General features: G+C 40.7%; 1 protein-coding gene across 3 annotated transcripts in view; it reads right to left on the bottom strand.

The window, feature by feature from the left end:
* Positions 1-828: 828 nt before the first annotated feature.
* Positions 829-21408, bottom strand: part of dhx35 (DEAH-box helicase 35) — a 23734-nt gene continuing 3154 nt past the window's right edge. The window contains exons 6-21 of one of the 3 annotated variants that reach the window (XR_015523052.1): positions 21126-21187; positions 18881-18950; positions 18738-18797; positions 16048-16160; positions 14359-14455; positions 13235-13393; positions 12914-13124; positions 10345-10469; positions 10215-10269; positions 8076-8266; positions 7920-7997; positions 6143-6272; positions 4873-4954; positions 4685-4797; positions 4144-4353; positions 829-2107 (exon numbers count right to left, since the gene is read on the bottom strand). Coding sequence is in view for 1 of the 3 variants with exons in the window: in XM_087306420.1 (XP_087162546.1) it covers positions 2069-2107; positions 4144-4255; positions 4726-4797; positions 4873-4954; positions 6143-6272; positions 7920-7997; positions 8076-8266; positions 10215-10269; positions 10345-10469; positions 12914-13124; positions 13235-13393; positions 14359-14455; positions 16048-16160; positions 18738-18797; positions 18881-18950; positions 21126-21187 (1656 nt within the window). In the remaining 2 variants the exon portion in view is untranslated. Of the gene's footprint in view, positions 2742-3506; positions 4354-4684; positions 4798-4872; positions 4955-6142; positions 6273-7919; positions 7998-8075; positions 8267-10214; positions 10270-10344; positions 10470-12913; positions 13125-13234; positions 13394-14358; positions 14456-16047; positions 16161-18737; positions 18798-18880; positions 18951-21125; positions 21188-21408 lie in introns of all 3 variants that reach the window. The other 2 variants (XR_015523051.1, XM_087306420.1) reach the window with 2 other exon arrangements.

Below are 21408 nucleotides of genomic sequence, written 5' to 3'. Positions count from 1 at the left end.
AACCAGCTTTGTTGTTATGGATGCAATCAAACAAACCTTCAGATTAACCCAAAGTTTTTTGGAGTGTATAATTAGGTGGGCAAGTTCATTAGGCAAGTGCAAATAGTGGTTGCTCTGTAGAATTCTTGGGGCGCTAATAACAGCAATTTTTACATATATATTCTAGCCAAAAACTAAAACAATTTCCCCAAGAAGAAAATACAGGAAATATACTTTGAAAAACGCTATTAAACAACAAAACGCAATAATTTCAACACTATATTTCACCCGAGGCCAATGATCTAAAAGAAAAGTATTAATATTGGAGTCACTTTAAAAAAAATGTAATTCAATTGCCTTTCATTTTAATTAGTTAGCTTTTTTTTTTTTTTTTAAATTGCTAAATTAAATGCATGTTGAATCATGCTTTGAGACAATCCATTCATTGAACAGATCGAAGGAAAGAAATTAGGGTATATTGGGGTCAGGGAGTTCTCAGAAGACAATATATGATCCTAAATTATTATTCTTAAGTATTTTTTTTTTTTTTAAAGAATTTCAAAAGGTAAATGAATGTGTGATACAATGTGCTTTTAATAGCAGAACCTCTATTAAAAAAAAAAGAAAATCTGAAAGAGATAAAGCCTCAGCCGTAACAAAAAGTAACACTAAAATAACTCAAATACCATAAAATAAGTAATGCAAGTTACTTTTTTGGGGTAGTAACTCAATATGTTCATGCATTACTTGGTAGGGTAATAAGTGTGCCAAAACACCTGTATATACCGAGGTTTTTTTAAAAACATTTAATTCATCACACAAGTTTTGTACAAATCAAATCCACATACATTCCCAGAGTTTCCTCCTTTATTGTTTGTAAAACAGACCTCAGTACAGACTCTGCACATGAATACACTGTGACCATTGGACTTCATTAAATATACAGATATCTGCACGTTTGGTGAGAGACTGGCGAAACTACATATTTACCTTAAGATTTCCTCTACAAATAACTGCACTGCTGTGAAACCACATGAGGTGTGTTCTGTTTAAAGACATGCAGGAACGTGTGAAGATCTCTCATATTCGGACTGAATGTCATATTTGTCAAACCAACAGCTAATCTACGCTGCTCGAGGCTACCGACTAAGTATACACAGAATATGCTTACTAAGACATTTGGTAAAGGTTATAGAAGTAACCTTAAACTAAACTGCTTTCTGAAATGGAAAAAATAACTAGCTGAGGAAAAAAGAAACCTATGTGAAAACATTAAATCAAAACAAGATTGGCTCCGCCTCCTTTAGTATGACTGACACCTCAGCCGTCCTATGAAATGTCACGTCGCACATACAGTTTTTGGTAAGCACCCAGTTTATGTATATATGATTTAATATGAAATAATCTCCTCCCTGAGGCGTCTTGTTCACTGTGCTATTTCCTCACCATGCTTAAACAACTAATCATGGCTGATCTTTCCTAAATTAAATGAAAAACTACATCTAAGAACACAGTTTTCTAGGCCAGAGGGGCACAACAAGGTGTATATATGTATATATAAGAGGGACACACACACACAAAATAAAAAAATGGCACTTTTTGTCGCATGCTTACAAGTGTAGCTACAATGAATAGTACATTCCATATAGTACATTAGGAAAAGATCTACATTGTATTAATATTTGGCACATAATGGTTAAAAGGCCACTACAATTGAGCTACACAGTATTTCTCCGATGAGGCTTTGAAATAACTGGTAAAAAATAGCTTATTATAGTCATAATATGGTTATTGTTGAGGGTCGTGCGATGTTGTAAAGCTGTACATTAATATCCGTCCGTCCAGTCAGTAAACAGTAAAATCACAGTCAGGTTCTTCCACCGTCACTAAAAAGCTATTCAATAACACAAAGATGACCATGACAGCATAAATAGATCATTTACATCTGTATGTACACAATAACACAGTGTTTCCTTCGCCGTACGGCGGAAATAAACACCCAGAGCGTGTGTCGTCATCTTCACAGGAGCGCTTGCTGTAACTATGGGTCAGGAATATATCCAGATGTGAGAGATGTGAATGCAGTCGCTCAGAAGACTTTGGCTCGTTTGCTGCTCAGAGACCCGTGCTATAAGACGCAGAGACAGACAGAGATGTAAAGCGCTGATTCTGTGGTCAGCTGTTTTTGCAGTCTTCTTTAACATCATAAGAACATACTGAGGGCCTACTCACACTATGCCATCCGTACAGTGCCCAGGCCTGTGTCCCGGATTGTTTGAGAAGTGTGAGTGCGCTGAATCCGGCTCAAGCACGGTTCACTTGGCCGGCCCTGGCCCGGTTGGAAGAGGTGGGTCTGAGCGCGGTTCACTTGTCCCTTAAAAGTCACGTCTTGCTTTCAGTTTCGGGCTTTGGCGCGTTTTGCACTCACACTACAAACGTACTGCACCAAAGCCCGAAACTGAAAGCAAGACGTAACTTTTAAGGGACTGTTTCATAAGGATTTATTAATCATTCTTACTGTTCAGTGAACCCAAACTGCCGTAGCTTAATAAATACACAAACCCCTCACAGCACGACAGCTGCACGCCTTCAGCAGACCTCCATATTCCTGCAGCACTAGGGCTTTATGATTGTTTATAAGCGCCAAAAGTGGCGGATCTGTTCGGCGAAATATCTGACTGCATGTCACCGCATTTCAAAGGACTGTTTGGCGAAATATTTGACTGCATGTCACTTCATAACAAACGACTGAAACGATATAACTAGAGCAGGGGTCTCAAACTCGCGGCCCGCGGGCCATTTGCGGCCCTCAGTGCAATATTTTGTGGCCCGCACCGACCGCTCCCCGCTCCGCTGATTCTATCCGTACACAGCCGTGTAACAAAGGGGCGGGGATGCCGGTGACGTCACCATGCACCCCACCCCTTTGTTAGACGCTATGACGGGCGGGAAGTGTTAGGAGGGAACTCGCGCCGGCCAGAACCAAGGTAAGCTGTTCCCGCCCCTGCCTGCCACTTAGCTACCTATCTGCAGCCTGCCACCTACCTAGCTACAGCCTGCATCTTATATATATTATAGGTAGATACAGACTGGTACAGACTGATGTGACTGGAGTGGGGTGGGGGTGTTTTATTTATACATATATACGCCTTTTTTTAGGTGAGGGAATGGAAGTTTTGAGTGAGTCTAGACAGGTCTAGACTTAATGATGATCATCTTCAAGCCATACTGAGGGTCTCAACTGCTTCCGCTCTAAAGCCAAATGTGGTTCAGATTTGTGAGAAGAAGCGCTGTCAAGTCTCTGGCAGCAAGTAGGCAAAAGATGCCATGTTCAGAAGAACTGTTCATAATCTTCACTCAATGTTCTATTAATGTTCAAGACACTTCATGTTCAGAAGAAATAATTAAAACTGTTAATAATGACATTTGAGGACTTTTTTTTTTTGTGAAATCCCTTATGCGGCCCAGCCTAACCCAGACTTTGCCTCCTGCGGCCCCCAGGTAAATTGAGTTTGAGACCCCTGAACTAGAGAAATCTCCACTGTGCTGCTGAGTGACAGCGCTTCTCACTGAACAGCGCAGCATCGTTGACGTAAGCGGGCCCAGGCCCGATTGTGGTGTGAGTGCTGGCCGTCGGGGGAAACGGGAGGGTGGACAAGCGTGCTTTGGCTCGGTTTGAGGCAACTGTACATAGTGTGAGTATGGCCTGAAAGGCTAGTAAAATACACTTAAAAGGCCACGAAAACCTCCCGTCTCAGCAGGGTACAGTCACCAGACTGTACCACTCAGTGGAAACGGGCCAATAGAGTAACTCCTCCTCTTTAAAAAAGCAGCCAATAGCGTTTAGTTTTCTCACAGCTCTGCCAGTGAGAGTGCTTGAGCTCAAACAGTACAAATGAAAAGCAGATGAGAAGATGGGGGCGGGGCATGTCAGATACTAGAGAGCATCTGATTGGCCAGGATATGATGAGAAACTGAAGTATGAGGTGACGTGAATAAAACTGTCAATCCATTTACTTGAAAGTGGTTTTATACCTTCTAAACTAGCTTATCGCTATCTTTGAAGACTATCATACTGAAACTAACATATAGAAACGTTATTTTAATTTTACTGGACCTTTACTTTATCGTTCCATGACTCCCATTTGGGTTTGTTTGACTTACTTTGGCTTGTTTATAGAAGTGCGGCGCCAGCTCCACCAGCCAGGACGACTCCACAGCTGTCACGTCCCGCATGTAGTACTTGCTGGTCTGAACTACCTCATTGAAGACCACCCTGAGAAACATAACAAAACAAGCAGCTCAGAAACATACACTGGAAACCCTGCTGAAAAATCCAGCTTAAACCAGCCTAGGCTGGTTGGCTGGTTTTAGCTGGTCGACCAGCCTGGTTTTAGAGGGGTTTTGGCCATCTCCAGGCTGGTTTCCAGCCATTTCCAGCCTGGTCTTAGCTGTTCAGGCTGGGAGATGACCAGCTTGACCAGCCTAGCCAGGCTGGGAGCCCAGCCAAAACCAGTTATATCCAGCTTAAACCAGGCTGGTTAAGTTGGTTTTAGCTGGTCATTTTTCAGCCTGACCAGCTAAGACCAGGCTGGAAATGGCTGGAAACCAGCCTGGAAATGGCCAAAATCCCTCTAAAACCAGGCTGGTCGACCAGCTAAAACCAGCCAGCCAGCCTAGGCTGGTTTAAGCTGGATTTTTCAGCAGGGAAATAAACACAACTGCAATAAACACAGCAGTAAGTACCATTTGGGGGGCTTTTCTCCATACAGCACTGAATCAGGGTGAATGTACAGCTCTCGGTCATCACGAAGAGTCCTGATATATAACAAAGAAGATTAGTGACATTGATAAATCACATTGATAAGAGGAATAACTGATGGAGAAAACAACCTGTAGGAGCCGGAGTGATGCATGCGGGCCGCGTTAGCAAAAAACCCAGAGACGATACATCTGAGAATCACATCCGGATCCCCTGAGAGATGATGGAGGGAGAAATCTCAGGACACACGACAATACAACAAACCATTGAACATTTTAAAGTGCAGTTATTTTCAGATAAACACACAGCTAAAGTAGTTCCGGCAGGTTTTTGGGTGCATTAACAGCTCCATATCACTACACCGACTGATATCTTTTATATTGCAGTCACATCAAAGCACAACAAGGCCTTGGATGAGATGTGTGAGAAACTAGTGCTACACAGAAATAGTTTAAGGACAAAAACCTGACAAATGACTCAAAGACAACATCTCAACAGTGTGGAAAACAGTACAAGTGGAATGCTTGACTCTGGGTCATTGATTCATTAGAAAATAATACACGGCTGCTTTGCATCATGACCACACCACCACCTCTTTTCAATGGGGCATATGCCAAAGCATGCTAATAGGACTTTGAATTTGCCAATAACCGGGGTTAACCGCTTCCTGTGAACTGTTTTCCATTTTAAAATCGGCGCGTTTAAGGGCTGTTTTCTTTAAAAATCAGCGATTTCCACTGGCTGAGTGATATCTGATATAAAGTGGGTCTCAGATTGTACAAGAAGCACTGCATTAAATTACATTTCCCCCTGCCATGTCTTTAAAATATGAGCATTTATTTTACCCAACTATATTCAATGGAGCTTCTGCGTTAGCCTGCCGATTCTGACGGGCGCGTGCGTGTAAACGGCTTTTTGTCTCGTTTTGTGCTTGAGCAACTAAATGAGTGCCAGAGACTATTTAACTGATTGTATTTTAACTACATTACAACATCGATACTGTAAAAGGTATCGTTTAAAATGGAAAAAACCCAACAATAACAGGTAACCGGAAGTTTATCAGCATGGGAACAGCATTAGCTCGGCATATACCCCATTTATTCAAAATTAAGCCAGCCTCAGCTAACTGTGCTAACGAGTGTACAGGCGTGAGCTGTAAAAGCTTTTTATTACTTGTTAATAATGACATGAGATATTAATTTAACAAAACGAAAAATGCTTTAAGAGGACAGCGGGTGAACAGACAGTAAAACCCAGCGGGAGGGGGACTGAAGCAGAAAAATAACAGTTGATAGCAGATAATATAGCCAGTTAGCACAACAAACCACTATGAAAAATCTTATAATAGCAGAATAGAAGCATAAATCAGAGAGATATGGTTGAACAGAAATGTCCCATTACCTTCGCTGGACGTGCGAGGCACCTTAAACTTGTTGAGCAGGTGTCGTAGCTGCTCTCGGACAGCGGTGGCGCGCAGGAGACCTTTATAATTGAGGAAGTGATCCTGACACCACTGAGAGCTCTTCTGATGCTGAGGAAACACATCCACTGCATTAAAGGGGTGGTCCAATATGATATCATGTTTGAAACTTTAGTTGATGTGTAATGTAGCTGTGTGAAACAACATCTCAGAGTGTAATATGCTCACAGTTCAATGCAAAGGGAGACATTGGCTTTTACAGAGTTAGCTTAGCAAAGACTACAGCGAATGAAGTTTGGGGACTACAAAAAAATACATCCGGGCTAGTGAGATCACAAGTGCTTTAGGTTACGCGCATTCACCACGCACATACACCCCGCGCAGTGAAGGGGCGTGGCCAGAGGCGCTGTAATGTTATAGCAGCGCAAGCTAAAATGCCACCCAAACACTGCTATTTCCACAGTGCTTCTTCTATTTCTCTATTTGGGCTCCTATAGGACACGACACAGAGAGAGAAATACTTACAATTTCATTTTAATTATGTTCCAGAGAATATTAAAAAAAGATATAGCTAGCATTTGACAAGGCACAGCTTCCAGAATCTCTCCCAGTTCAGTGCTGGATTCAGCTAAAAACTCCTCACAGAAGATTCATGGGAAGATTTTACCTTCTGCCACTTTTCCAAATGATCAGCAAGAAGTCAAGTTATTATTTGTTGCTCTTACAAACTGGGATCGATGACAAGACTTTTGTCAGGTCGTGTATATAAAAATGTAATTCAAATATGTTTTAAATAGTATTTTAAATGTTTCAAAATTCTGAATACTGCTGAGAGAAGCAAACAAAGCTTTACTTATTAAGCTAAACTGATATCACACTGCAAAAAAAGCTTTCTTACTTTTGTTTTGTTTCTAGTCCAAATATCTAAAAATTGTTAACCCAATAAATATTTTCAAGACTAGTTAAGAATATGGTTTTGCGTCAAAAATAATAAGTAAAAATTAAGTGACTTTTTCACTTAAAGCAATCTAAATAATCTGCTAATAGGGTTAAGTAAGTAAAAAATAATCTTGTTTTCGGTTTAAAGTAATATTACAAACCCCATTGGCATTATTATTATTATTATTATTAAAAATTATTTCTACAAACAAAACAATATTTTGTACTTGTCCAAAAATGCGTCTTGATTTTTATAGATTTTAGATATACATATCCATCTGTCATATTTATAAGCCCCCTGAATTATTCCCCCCCTGTATGTTTTTCCCCCAATTTCAGTTTAACAGAGAAGATTTTCTTCAACACATTTCTAAACATAATAGTTTTAATAACTCATTTCTAAAAACTGATTTATTTTATCTTTGTCATGATGACAATAAATAAGATTTGACTAGATATTTTTCAAGAGACTTCTATGCAGCTTAAAGTGACATTTAAAGGCTTAACTAGGTTAATTAGAGTAAAGTTAGGGTAATTAGGCAAATTATTGTATAACAGTGGTTTGTTCTCAATATCAAAACAAATATTGCTTAAGGAGGCTAATAATATTAACATTAAATGGTTTTAAAAAATTAAAAACTGCTTTTATTCTAGCTGAAATAAAGCAAAAAAGACTTTCTCCAGAAGAAAAAATCGGAAATACTGTGAGAAATTCCTTGCTCCGTTAAACATCATTTGGGAAATATTTAAAAAAGAAAAAAAAACTAAATTTACAGGAGTAATTAATAATAATTTTGACAACTGTAAATTAGAAACTACCTTTATGAAGGCTTCATACACATTCAGCATGGTGAGATGATCACCTTCAGCCACAGCAAACTTCCTGTGTTCCCGTGCCTGCAAACACACAAACATTCACCAGCTACAAATCCATTCAAATAATTAAATATGAAAGATGAATAGATAAACACATACGGCTGATTTCCTCTGATTGTGTGGCGCCACGAAAATGTTCTGGATCTGCATCATGGCCGCTATAGTGACGATCTCTTTGGAGCAGCCGAAGTTTCCAGACTCCAGGAGCATCTTTGCGAACATGGGGCTGAGAGGAAACTCCGCCATTCGCACTCCCATGGGATCGGTGAGACGGCCGTACTGATCTAGTCCTGCACAACACAGTGCTTCAGCATCCACATCATAAAGCCACATTCACAGCGAGGACCATAACTTTGTATATAAATATAATAATAAATATATTCGCGTTCACACTGATGAACAATAAAAATCTGTTTGCTTATAGTTTATGCTTATGCTTGTAACCAGCAGGTGTCCTCAGTGCGCTACTAGCACCAGTGAATCCAGCTCGTGTAATCTGTCTAAACAGCGCTGTATGTCAGTTGACACTTCTAAAGTGGTTAAATACTATACTTTGTTTGCAGATATTCAAGAAGTTCTACTAGTGCCAGTAAATTCAGCGAGTAATCCATCCAATTAAATCCACTGCTAATTTACCCAATTATATTTAAGCATGCCGGGTTAACTTGGAAAATTCTTGAAGTCTTGAAGGCTGCTTCAATGCATGCGACTAAATACGACAATTTTTTGGCATTACCCTCTTGTAACCAGCAGGTGTCCTCAGTGTGCTACTAGCAACAGGGAATCCAGGTCATGTAATCTATCTAAACAGTGAATTTAAAGGGGCAGTATGTAAGTTTTAACTCTTATAAATCATAAAAATACAACAATATGTTTGCGAATATTTAAGAAACTTGTTGAGTGAACATATTTGTTTATGTGAAAAACAATGCTCAATTCAGTTATTCTCCTTTAACATTGTCAGAATGTCTGTCTTTGTTTTGGCCTCTATAACCAGCCCACTGCCAGTTTACCCAATTATATTTAAGCACCCCAGGTTGCCTTGGAAAATTCTTGAAGTCTTGAAGGCTGCTTCAATGTATACGACAAAATACGACAATTTTTTTTGGCATTACCCTCTTGAAACAAGCAGGTTTCCTCAGTGTGCTACTAGCACCAGTGAATCCAACTCTTGTAATGTATCCAAACAGTAAATTTAAAGGGGCTGTATCTAAGTTTTGACTCTCATAAAATCATAGAAATTCCATAATATGTTTGCAGATATTTAAGAAACATGCTGAGGGAACATACTAGTTTATCTGAAAAACAATGCTCAAATCAGCTATTCTCCTTTAACATTGTCAGAATGTCTGTCTTTGTTTTGGCCTCTATAAACAGCCCACTGCCAGTTTACCCAATTATATTTAAGCACCCCAGGTTGCCTTGGTGGAAAATAGAGTCTTGAAGGCTGCTTCAATGTATGCAACTAAACGCATAAATTGTTTTGGCATTACCCTCTTGTAACCAGCAGGTGTCCTCAGTGTGCTACTAGAACCAGTGAATCCAGCTCATGTAATCTATCTAAACAGTGAATTTAAAGGTGCTGTATGTCAGTTGTCGACTAATTTAAATCAAAGAAATACCATAATATGTTTGCAGATTTTTAAGAAGTATGCTGAGTGAACATTTGTTTATCTGGAAAACAATGCTTAATTCAGCTATTCTCATTTGAAAATGTCATAATGCCTGTCTTTGTCTTGGCCTCTATAACCAGCCCACTGCCAGTTTACCTAACTATATTTAAGCACTCAGGGTTGCCTTGGTGAAAAATACAGTCTTGAGGGCTGCTTCAATATATGCGACTAAATGTATACAATTTTTTGTCATTACCCTCTTGTAACCAGCAGGTGTCCTCAGTGTGCTACTAGCACCAGTGAATCCAGCTCATGTAATCTCTCTAATCAAACAGCGAATTTAAAGGTGCTGTAGATAAGTTGTTGATTTTTTAAATCAAAGAAATAATTATGAATATAATTCACTGAAATCACTTTTTAAAAGCATTAGTTAACAATAACAACATGGTTCTAGTTTAAAATCAGAGAACAGCATATGGCACAGTTTAATTCATTATAGTGTAGTTCAATTGATATAGTTGGTCTGATAAATGCAGATATAATTTCTACTTTTCTCCAGATATAGTAACAACAATTGTTAAGAATATCGCTAATATTTTAATTGAATACAGAAAGGATCCTGTACCTCCGAGAGCGAAGAGCAGCTCCAGAGCCTGAACCATAGACTGAGCCGGCGGAGGCTGAAACACAAACACCGATATAAGAAAGAGCTCAAAATCACAGAGCAGCTCTTCACGAACAGCGGCGGCACTCACCGACAGAAAGCTGAAGCGCAGCACGTTGTCGATGCCCAGAGCTTTGAGCTGCAGGATGACCGGAGCCAGATTGGAGCGCTGCATCTCAGGAACAGTAGACTCGGGCAACTTCTCAAAGTCCTCCTCTGACAGACACATAAACCACAACACTGCATTTACACTCATGCCTCTGACATGACTTGCATGGGTGATTCTCGGGAAATCAAATCCACAAGCTTGGAGTTCCTAGTGTCATGCTTAAATATGAAAGTCACTTTATTCTATGCTTATAACAAATCAAGACAATGTTCAAATGTTTTGTTTATTGTATCATTAGTGAAAGAAATATCCATGTAGTCACTCTTAAAATATTCTGTTTTCTAACTGTGTCTTATCTTATTGTAAGTTGTCCCTGTACTAGATGCCTTGACGTTGCGTCTTGACATTCTTGAGCACCAGATAAAATTGTTCTGCTTAACTGAGCTGAATATTTGCACGTATTCACAGCCCATGTACCCTTGAGTATGATGTATAAAAGCTGGGAATACCCCAGTCTTCTTTATAAGAGAGCAATAAACTGTTGGATTCACATCTCTCAGTTGTTGTTGCCTTCCTGGAGCTCCAGCTTACTGAGGAAACACACAGACGGTCTGCAATTTATCCCAACAACTAGCAAAAGTTGAACTGCTTTAAGAACAGCAACATTACCATCGCATTGCTAAGAAAGTGCTCCAAGCTAGTTTGTAACAGCGCTCTAGGCTAGTTTTTAACATCAGATGGCGCTCTAGGCTAGCTTTTAAAAGCAGATGGCGCTCTAGGCTAGCTTTTAGCAGCAGATGGCACTCAAGGCTAATTTTTAACAGCATGCAGCGCTCTAGGCCAGCTTTTAACAGCAGATGGCGCTGTAGTCTAGTTTTTAATAATAAACAGCGCTCTAGGCTAATTTGTATCAGCTGGTGGGGCTCTAGGGTAGTTTTTAACAGCAGACAACGCTCTAGGCTAGTTTTTAACAACAGATAGCCCTCTAGGCTTGTTCTTTAAACAGCTGGTGAAGCTCTAGGTTAGATTCAAACAGCAGATGGTGCTCTAGACTAGTTTTTAACAACAGATGGTGTTTTAAGCTAGTTTTTAACAGCGGATGGCACTCTAGGCTAGTTTGTAAGAACAGACAGCGCTCTAGGTTAGTTTTTAACAATTGATGGCGCTCTATGCTAGTTTTGGTCAGCAGACTGCACTCTAGGCTAGCTTTACCAGAGGATGATGCTCTAGGCAAGTTTGATTTATTACAGACGGCACTCTAGGCTAGTTAGTAACAACAAACAGCGCTCTAGGCTAGATTTTAACAGCTGGTGGCGCTCTAGGCTAGTTTGTAACAGCAGACAACATTCTAGGCAAGTTTGTAACAGCAGACAAAGCTCTAGGCTAGTTTTTAACAGTAGATGATGCTCTAGGCTAGTTTGTTTAATACAGATGGCACTACGTTAGTTAGTAACAATGAACAGCACACTAGGCTAGTTTTTAACAGCTGGTGGTGCTCTAGGCTAGTTTTTAATAGCTGGTGGCGCTCTAGACTAATTTTTAACAGCAGACGGCGTTCTATGCAAGTTGTTAACAGCAAACGGGTCTCCAGGCTAGTTTTTAAACTGGATGGTGCTCCAGGCTAGTTTTTAATAACAGACAGCGCTCTAGGCTAGTTTTTACAGCTGGTGGCGCTCTAGGCTAGTTTGTTTTATTACAGACGGCACTCTAGGCTAGTTAGTAACAACAAACAGCCCTCTAGGCTAGATTTTAACAGCTGGTGGCGCTCTAGGCTAGTTTGTAACAGCAGACAACATTCTAGGCAAGTTTTTAACAGCAGACAACCCTCTAGGCTAGTTTTTAACCGCACATGGCGCTCTAGGCAAGTTTGTTTTATTACAGACGGCATTCTAGGCTAGTTAGTAACAACAAACAGCACTCTAGGCTAGATTTTAACAGCTGGTGGCGCTCTAGGCTAGTTTGTAACAGCAGACAACATTCTAGGCTAGTTTTTAACAGCAGACAAAGCTCTAGGCTAGTTTTTAACAGCAGACAAAGCTCTAGGCTAGTTTTTAACAGTAGATGATGCTCTAGGCTAGTTTGTTTTATTACAGATGGCACTTCGTTATTTAGTAGCAATGAACAGCACTCTAGGCTAGTTTTTAACAGCTGGTGGTGCTCTAGGCTAGTTTTTTACAGCAGACGGCGCTCTATGCAAGTTGTTAACAGTAAACGGGACTCCAGGCTAGTTTTTAATAACAGACAGCCCTCTAGGCTAGTTTTTAACAGCAAAATGTAATTTTTGTTTGTTTTTATGATTACATTTAGCTTTATTTTATTATAAAATAAACATTTTCACCTAATAATTATATGCTGATAAATCTCAGCTTTATATCATTCACTGAAATCACTTTTTAAAAGCGTTCGTTAACAATAACAACATGGTTCTATAGATACGGATATTCAGATACGGTAGCAACAATTCTTATGTCATGTTTAAATAATTTATTTTATGTTTAGTTAATATTTATTTCTTATTATTTTATTAATATATATTTAACTGATGAGGTACCTGTGTACAGACGGAAACATTTCCCTGCTCGGTTTCGTCCGGCTCGTCCAGCTCTCTGACAGGCCGAGGCTTTAGAGATTGGCGTGACGATCAGAGATTCAATGGCTGTCCTGGGATTATAAGCCCTTATTTTGACAAATGCGCAGTCAATCACAAACACCACTCCATTAATAGTGATCGATGTTTCAGCTATATTGGTCGCAACCACAACCTGAAAAAACATAACGCAAACAAGAAGATAAAACACGTGATCACCTGCGCAGATTCATCAGTTTAGATGTTTAACAGTGCACTACATGACACGTGTGCGTTTTGGCTGACCTTTCGGACAGTAGGAGCCATCCTCTCAAACACCCTCATCTGCTCATTATAGGGCAGGCCGGCGTACATGGGCAGGACACACAGATGCTTCTTCATCCCGTAGCGGGACAGCGTTCTAGCCTGTTCCTGCAGCAGAGACACCACCTTCTCCACCTCCTCCTGCTCAACCAGGACAAAAACAGTGTTGGCTGAATTACTTTAAAACAAGTAATAATTGCTAATTACATTGTTCAAATGGTATTTAACCCTTGAGTGCTGTGTGGGATATGTTCATCCACTGGGCTGATTTTAATTTGGCCACAACCTTCTCTGTGTTTCAGCAAATGGCATTTTCAAAAATTCAACAATATTTCCCTTTCGTTATGTTTGTGGCTGTTTTTGACTTCCAATATAATGACATTTTTTGATTGCAACACCATAAAACCATATTATCATGCATCTTTGATTGTTGCTGGTTTTACTGTTGATATTATATACATATGTATATATATATGTGTGTGAACAGCCCTTTAGCGATGTACTTTGCGGTACTACATTTGTCTCTGTATGAAAGCCTACATTTGTCTCTGGCCTTCGGAGGACATTGATAACTGACCACAGAGCAGTGTTTCCCTTACAAGATGTGCATGACGATCACATGTTTTTTCTATATAATGATCTCGATTTGGGGCAAAGCAGTGGCGCAGTAGGTAGTGCTGTCGCCTCACAGCAAGAAGGTCGCTGGTTCGAGCCTCGGCTCAGTTGGCGTTTCTATGTGGAGTTTGCATTTTCTCCCTGCCTTCGCGTGGGTTTCCTCCGGGTGCTCCGGTTTCCCCCACAGTCCAAAGACAAGCAATGCAGGTGAATTGGGTAGGCTAAATTGTCCGTAGTGTATGAGTGTGTGTGTGAATGTGTGTGTGGATGTTTCCCAGAGATGGGTTGTGGCTGGAAGGGCATCCGCTGCGTAAAAACTTGCTGGATAAGTTGGCGGTTCATTCCGCTGTGGCGACCCCAGATTAATAAAGGGACTAAGCCGACAAGAAAATGAATGAATGATCTCGATTTAGCTTCATCGTGCAGTCCTGCTGTACATCCAGAAGGAAACACACCAACACAAACATGAGTGTTTTTCTGCCATCACGCACCTGTCCTGTGAGAAAGGCCAGCACATCTCCATCATCCTCCGTCTCGTGGATCTTCAGCACCGTCTCCACCGTAGCCTTCACATAGTCTGGCACAGGGCTAGAGAAGAAAACATCTGACTTCATTAGTATGCTTTCAAGCAAAGATGTGAATTAGACCTATCCAAAAAAAAAACTGAAATACAGCATTAAACATCTGAAAAATAAAGCAGTGCTTCCATCTAATGAGTGAAAGAGAGCAACATCGTCACTTCCTGATAAACTGGAGCCAAATATCAGACAGAAAAAATGTCTTTTTGTGTGGTCGGAGCAGCCACTGTGGGCCTTTTTTCTTTTATGATAAATGAGTTGCGCCTCGAAAACGCAATGAATGCAATGTGTTGGATTTTGTAGGCATGAGATGCTCTTGGAAGCGCAGACAGAAGCCCAAAACAGTTCTGGAGGGAATAATATTTTAATAATAACACTGATCTACTGTGATGACAGACTTTGGCTGAGGGATTTTAGAAAGACAGCGTAATATTCATGCGTTAATGCAGTTCATCACGATTATTTTTGTTATTACATTATCAGTTAAAACAAAAATCACATGACTCCTTATTCTGAATTTATTCAGTAAATACTTTTCCATTGTAGTTTATGAACATTTTTTTCTCTTCTGAAAGTTTTTTTAAAGCACACTTTTAAAATGTATGTGCATCTTGCCTTTCCATTACGCATTTTTTATTAATTCAAAACGTCAATAAAGATGGACCCTTTACACATTTCCAGGTTTCTCAGTAGCAAAAGTCATCATAGTCTGTGAACTCAGGGCGCAGTGAATGTGAGAGTCTATTGCTGTGTTCACACCAGAACGCGTGGACAAACCGTGATATTCGCGCGTAAATAGCCGGATGAACATTTGAGTTTACTCGCTTGATTCGCGCACTCACACTCCTCATTGCTACCAAGCCAACCAATCACAGGACTTGCGCTACACGGCGTTGCGACGTGTAGTTAAATTTTTTGAGGTGTGCGTCAGCGACTTCGGCGGACACGGTGAGGGCTCTGCGTCCACGCAAAGAGCCAGCTCCTGATTGGTTAACCTAGCACGAATGTCCGCTGCAGATTTTCGAACTCAATTCGCGTCAAACGTGCAAAACGCTCAATTCGCGCTGCGTTATTCGCACATATCACGTCATTCGCGCCGCGCCACTTGCACGTATCACGCCACAGGATTTTTATTTGCACGTTTGCATTGACTTAACATGTAAATCACTCGCACTTGACATTTCTTCCGCGTCTGGTGTGAACACAGCATTACAAATCATTTATTTACTATCCTATTTGCTGAAATAATCAAAGAAAAACTCAATGATGGTGTTCTCAAAACTTTCAGAAGAAGGAAAACAATAGTGTGAGACTGACAACGGCAGCCGGAAGAGAGAATAACGTTAAATTTATTGTCCTGCCCCCATATACACTGCATTACACACACCTCACATAAGCGGTAATTCTTTTTCTTGTAATGTGATGCAAAGATAAATAAATGTTCATACGTTTAAAAAAATTAAAAATAAAAACTGTCAAAGATACTGATGAGCGTTAAATGAGTCATAACAGTCTTGTGGAAAGGGTCAATTAATAAATGGAAACACAGCTACTGAAAGCAAAGGGAGGCATAGCTCGGACTGTATCCAGGCTGAGAATCACCTGACGGTGTAGAAGATGTCCACAGGGAACGTCCGTCCCTCAACCGTCAGGATCCCACAGGTGTCTTTACTGGCGTCTCCAGACTCGTTCAGGTTGAAGAAGTCCTGGAATTTCTGTTTATTTGAAGAATTGTGTGTCAATATTTCCGATGTAGATAAGATCCATACAACAGCAAAACATGTTCACCAGCAATACCACGTGACACTAGTTTAGATCATGGTATTAACAAACCATGAACTAACACTACTGATAAACGACTTAGTAGCTGTTTATTAATAGTTAGTGATGCAGAAGTTGGGTATTTTGTATTGAGTGGATGAGGGATGCAGAATGAGATCATACTTTACCCTGCTGAAAAATCCAGCTTAAACCAGCCTAAATGGCCAAAACCCCTCTAAAACCAGCCTGGTCAACCAGCTAAAACCAGCCAACCAGCCTAGGCTGGATTAAGCTGGATTTTTCAGCAGGGTATACTACTAATGAACAGTTCATATCTTAATAACAGGCAGGTAATATGCCAGTGCCTAATAGCATGAATGGTGAGCAGCATTTACCGCCATTACAAACATTATAACTCTTTTATATTTCTTTAAAACTGTTTAAAATAACATTTACATACATGTGTTAAGGTGCAATAAAGATACCATGCGTTACTACTTTTTACATTCCAGACAGTTGTTTTTACTATATCATAAACATGTATTTATTATTCCTCTTAAACTCTGGTTCCCACAGCTGCAGTCACAGTTCAGAAGTTGTATTGGAGTCATTTGTCAGCTCCTTAAAGGTGCAGTAGGTGATCTTTCACAACGCTAACAGCATAGCATACATCTCTGAATCACAGTCCCTCCCCTGCCGTCTAGAGCCACGCCTCCTAGAACAGCAAATGAACCGTCTTTCATGTGTTAAAAGCGACTAGTGCTTTTCCGCAGGGGTGCAAGCTAAACTGACATGCTATTTCAGAGTGAATATTTAAAGTTGCATGGTAAACAATATAGGGAGAGACTAGGCGGAATAGCGCTATTTATTTGTGTTTTGTTGTTAAACTAATTAAAATCTACACTATAGATGCTGTAAACGGTCCCTATGTTACTAAAAAAAGTCGTATCAATCTTTTATTGGAAGATTTTAGTGGCTGAACAACACTTCTGTGAAGATATAACCCGTTTGTAACAACAACATCACATCAGTTGCATGAAGCTAAAATAGTTTAAAAACAAAACATTACCTGTCTAAGAGAAATCCTTCAGCCATTGTTTCATCCTTTCTCCAGCGTACAAAGGTAACTCCAATATTGATTCAGGTTTTTAAAGAGTTTTGATTCAGCGGGTTTTTACCGTTCTCGCGGGCGCGCGCACCCTCTCTTGTGAACGCGCAGCACCAACAGCGGTCGACGGAGCTGCGTACAAACGGCTGCGCAGTTGTTCAAATCTGCATTTGCTGACAGACAGTCTGACCTGCTAATCGGAATTATGAGAGATGACGGTCCGACTCTATTTAACTGGATGAACATTTTTTAGTTTTATGCCTTACCCAAAATATAAAAATACATATAAATACATTTAGATCATTTACTGTAATCATTACTATTAGACTGTGAAGAGACCATCAACCAGCACAACAACATATGCATCTGAAGACAATCACCTACTGCACCTTTAAACTGCTCCTGTGTGTAGCACTAGTTTCTCACACATCTCATTCAAAGCCTTCAGTTGTGTTTTGATATGACTGCGAAATAAATGAAATCATTCAGTGTAGTGATATGAAGCTGTTAATGCACCTGAAAACCTGCCGCAACTACATTAGCTGTGCGTTTACATACAAATAACGACACACCTTAGGATGTTCATCAGATTAGTCAACAGGTCTGCTAAATGCTTGATTCTGATTGGCTGTCACAATTGTTTAGCTAATCCTCAGGGGATCAAATAACTTGTCATTGGTTTGTTGCATTGTCACGTGTTCAGATGTCCATGTAATCAGGTATTTCAAGTATTTAGGCCTGTGCACACCGGCTTTTTGCTCGCATTTTCCATTAACGTTTAACGCATCGTGACTAAATAAAGAGCTTCAATGTGATCGTGCACACCAACATGCAAAACACCAGGCGTACAAGCCTCATTTTTTAAGAAACGCCTCATGCTTGTTTTTTGTTTTGACGCGCCGCGTCAACCTTCTCCACCAATCAGATCGCCACTTTTGTTCACATGCATGGAGCTGCTGAAGTTACAGTAATCAGCACTTGGAGGCGCTCAAGTGCAAAACTGTCAATGCGAGCGCAGATTGAAGAAGATGCCTAGAGGCGATATGAACGTGAAGCTGCTAATTGCTCTGTGAACAATAATCATTTCTTCATCGTTAGAGCTGGAGCTGCTACTTGAACCATCCATGCTTGTTCTAATGGCCAGTAACTTTAACAACAAGCATGTCAAACTTTCTGTCTTCTTCTTCTTCTGTGTTACAAGAGTGTGTCAGAAGCTTAAAGTTGAGTAGCGCCATCTAACGTCAAGGAGTGATTTTGCATCCTCTTCTGCTCGACGCCAGTGAAAAATCGCTTTCTTTGAATCCAATTAAACGTCTCAGAAAACACAGACGACAAACCCGAATGAAAAGCATCTCGGTGTGTACAAGCCTTAAGGATGCATATAAACTGTCAGACATTATACAGGGTCAGAGGTCATGTTCACCTTGGCATCCAGAGTGGCCGAGGCTACAATCAAACGCAGGTCTCTCCGCTTCTTCAGAATCTGTAGAGGGAGTGAAATAAATGAGCAGAAGGTTTCCACACAACTGCTCCTCTGGCGAAGGATGAAATATAAAGCACCATCACCTTCTTCAGAAGACCGATAGCGATGTCTGTGTAGAGTGTCCTCTCATGAGCTTCATCCAGTATCAGCACACTACAAAAACCCAACACACACCACATGAGCAAAAACAATCATAGTACACCTAACATCAGAACACCAGGACCCATAAGTGACAACACGAGAAGTCACTTCACCAGCATCATCACCACAATCATCATCATCATGATCAAATCCAACATCATTAGCATCCAAACCATCCTCCGCATTATGATCTTTACTATAATCATCATCATCATCACCTCCACTACCACAATTATAATCACCATAATCTTCAACATCACAATATCATCACTACCACCATCATCACATCACCCCCTTAACCATCACCACCACAATCATCATCGCCACCACCACAATTCCAATCACCTAACCTCCCTCATAATCATCATCATCACTACCACTGCCATTACCACCACAACCATCATCATCACTACCAGGGCCGGCGCGTCAATAGAGGCGACCCAGGTGGCCACCTAGGGTGGCAGAATAGTGTGCCACGGCACATCCACCACCACCATCATCATCATCATCACAACCATCATCATAATTATCCTCTTCAACATCATCACCACCATCACTAGCACCACTGTCATTACCATCATCATCATGATCACCACCACCATCACTACTACCAGTCATTACCACCACCACCATCACTACTACCACTGTCATTACCACCATCATCATCATCACCACCACCATCACTACAACCACTGTCATTACCACCATCATCATCACTACTACCAGTCATTACCACCATCATCATCATCATCATCATCACCACCACTAACACTGTCACCATCACCAGCATTATCACCACCACCACAACCACCAACATCATCATAATTATCATCACCACCATCACTACTACCACTGTCATTACCTCCAACATTAAAATCATCATCACCACCCTCACTACTACCGCTGTCATTACCACCATCATCACTACCCCCATCATCATCATCACCACCATCACTACTACCACTGTCATTACCACGACCACCACCATCATCATCACCACCATCACTACCACCACCATCATAATTACCATCATCCCTACTACCACTGTCATTACCTCCAACATTAAAATCATCATCACCACCATCACTACTACCGCTGTCATTACCACCATCATCACTACCCCCATCATCATCATCACCACCATCACCACTACCACTGTCATTACCACCACCACCACCACCACCACCATCATCATCATCACCACCATCACTACCACCACTGTCATTACCACCACCATCATAATCACCATCATCCCTACTACCACTGTCATTACCTTCAACATTATAATCATCACCACCATCACTACTACCACTGTCATTACCACCATCATCATCATCATCACCACCATCATCATCATCACCACCACCATTACTACAACCACACTCATTACCACATTCATCATCATCACCACCATCATCATCACCACCACCACCATCACTACTACCACTTTCATTACCACCAACATCGTCATCACCACCATCACTACCACCACTGTCATTACCACCATCATCACCACCACCACCACCACCACTTCTACCAGTCATTACCACCACCATCATCTTCATTATCATCACCACCACTATTACTACTGCCACTGTTATTTCCACCATCGTCATCATCATCATCATCACCACCAACATCACTACAACGACTGTCATTACCACCATCATCACCACCACCACCACCACCACCACTACTACCAGTCATTACCACCATCACCACCACCATCATCATCATCATCATCATCATCATCACCACACCTACCAGTCATTACCACCATCACCACCAACATCATCATCATCACCACACCTACCAGTCATTACCACCATCACCACCACCACCATCATTGTCATCATCATCATCATCATCACCACCACCACAACCACTACTACCAGTCATTATCACCACCACCATCATCTTCATCATCATTACCACCATCACCACCACCATCATCTTCATCGTCATCACCACCACCACCATCATCTTCATCATCATCACCACCACCACCACCACCACAACCATCATAATTATCATCACCACCATCATCATCATCGTCATCACCACCACAATCAAATCACCTCGGTCATCATAACCATTAGTACCACTGTTATCATCATTACCATCATCACCACCATCACCATCATCATCACCACCATCACCATCATCATCATCATCGTGTTGAGTTACCTGTACTTCTTCAACAGCGGGTCAGACATCATCTCCCGAACTAACATCCCATCTGTCAGAAACTGAGACAGAACAGAAAGTCGTTTGCTGCAAATGTAACCCACAGCTATGGACGAAAACAGAGAGGCCACTTTTTTATTTACTATGTAAACTATGATGACATTTCTTATGGTTTTTAATAGACATTTCAGTATAGATTGATACAAATTCTAGCATTGGTGAAGTGTGTCATCAGGAGCCACGGTTATTGATTTGTACTCTGATTTTGTTTATTTTTTTTTTA

The sequence above is a fragment of the Danio rerio genome, chromosome 23, assembly GCF_052040795.2.
Source record: "Danio rerio strain M-AB ecotype USA chromosome 23, GRCz13ab, whole genome shotgun sequence".
In the NCBI taxonomy this organism is placed as follows: Eukaryota; Metazoa; Chordata; class Actinopteri; order Cypriniformes; family Danionidae; genus Danio; species Danio rerio.
The sequence above is the reverse complement of the archived record's forward strand: the minus strand, read 5'-3'. Positions and strand labels throughout refer to the sequence as shown.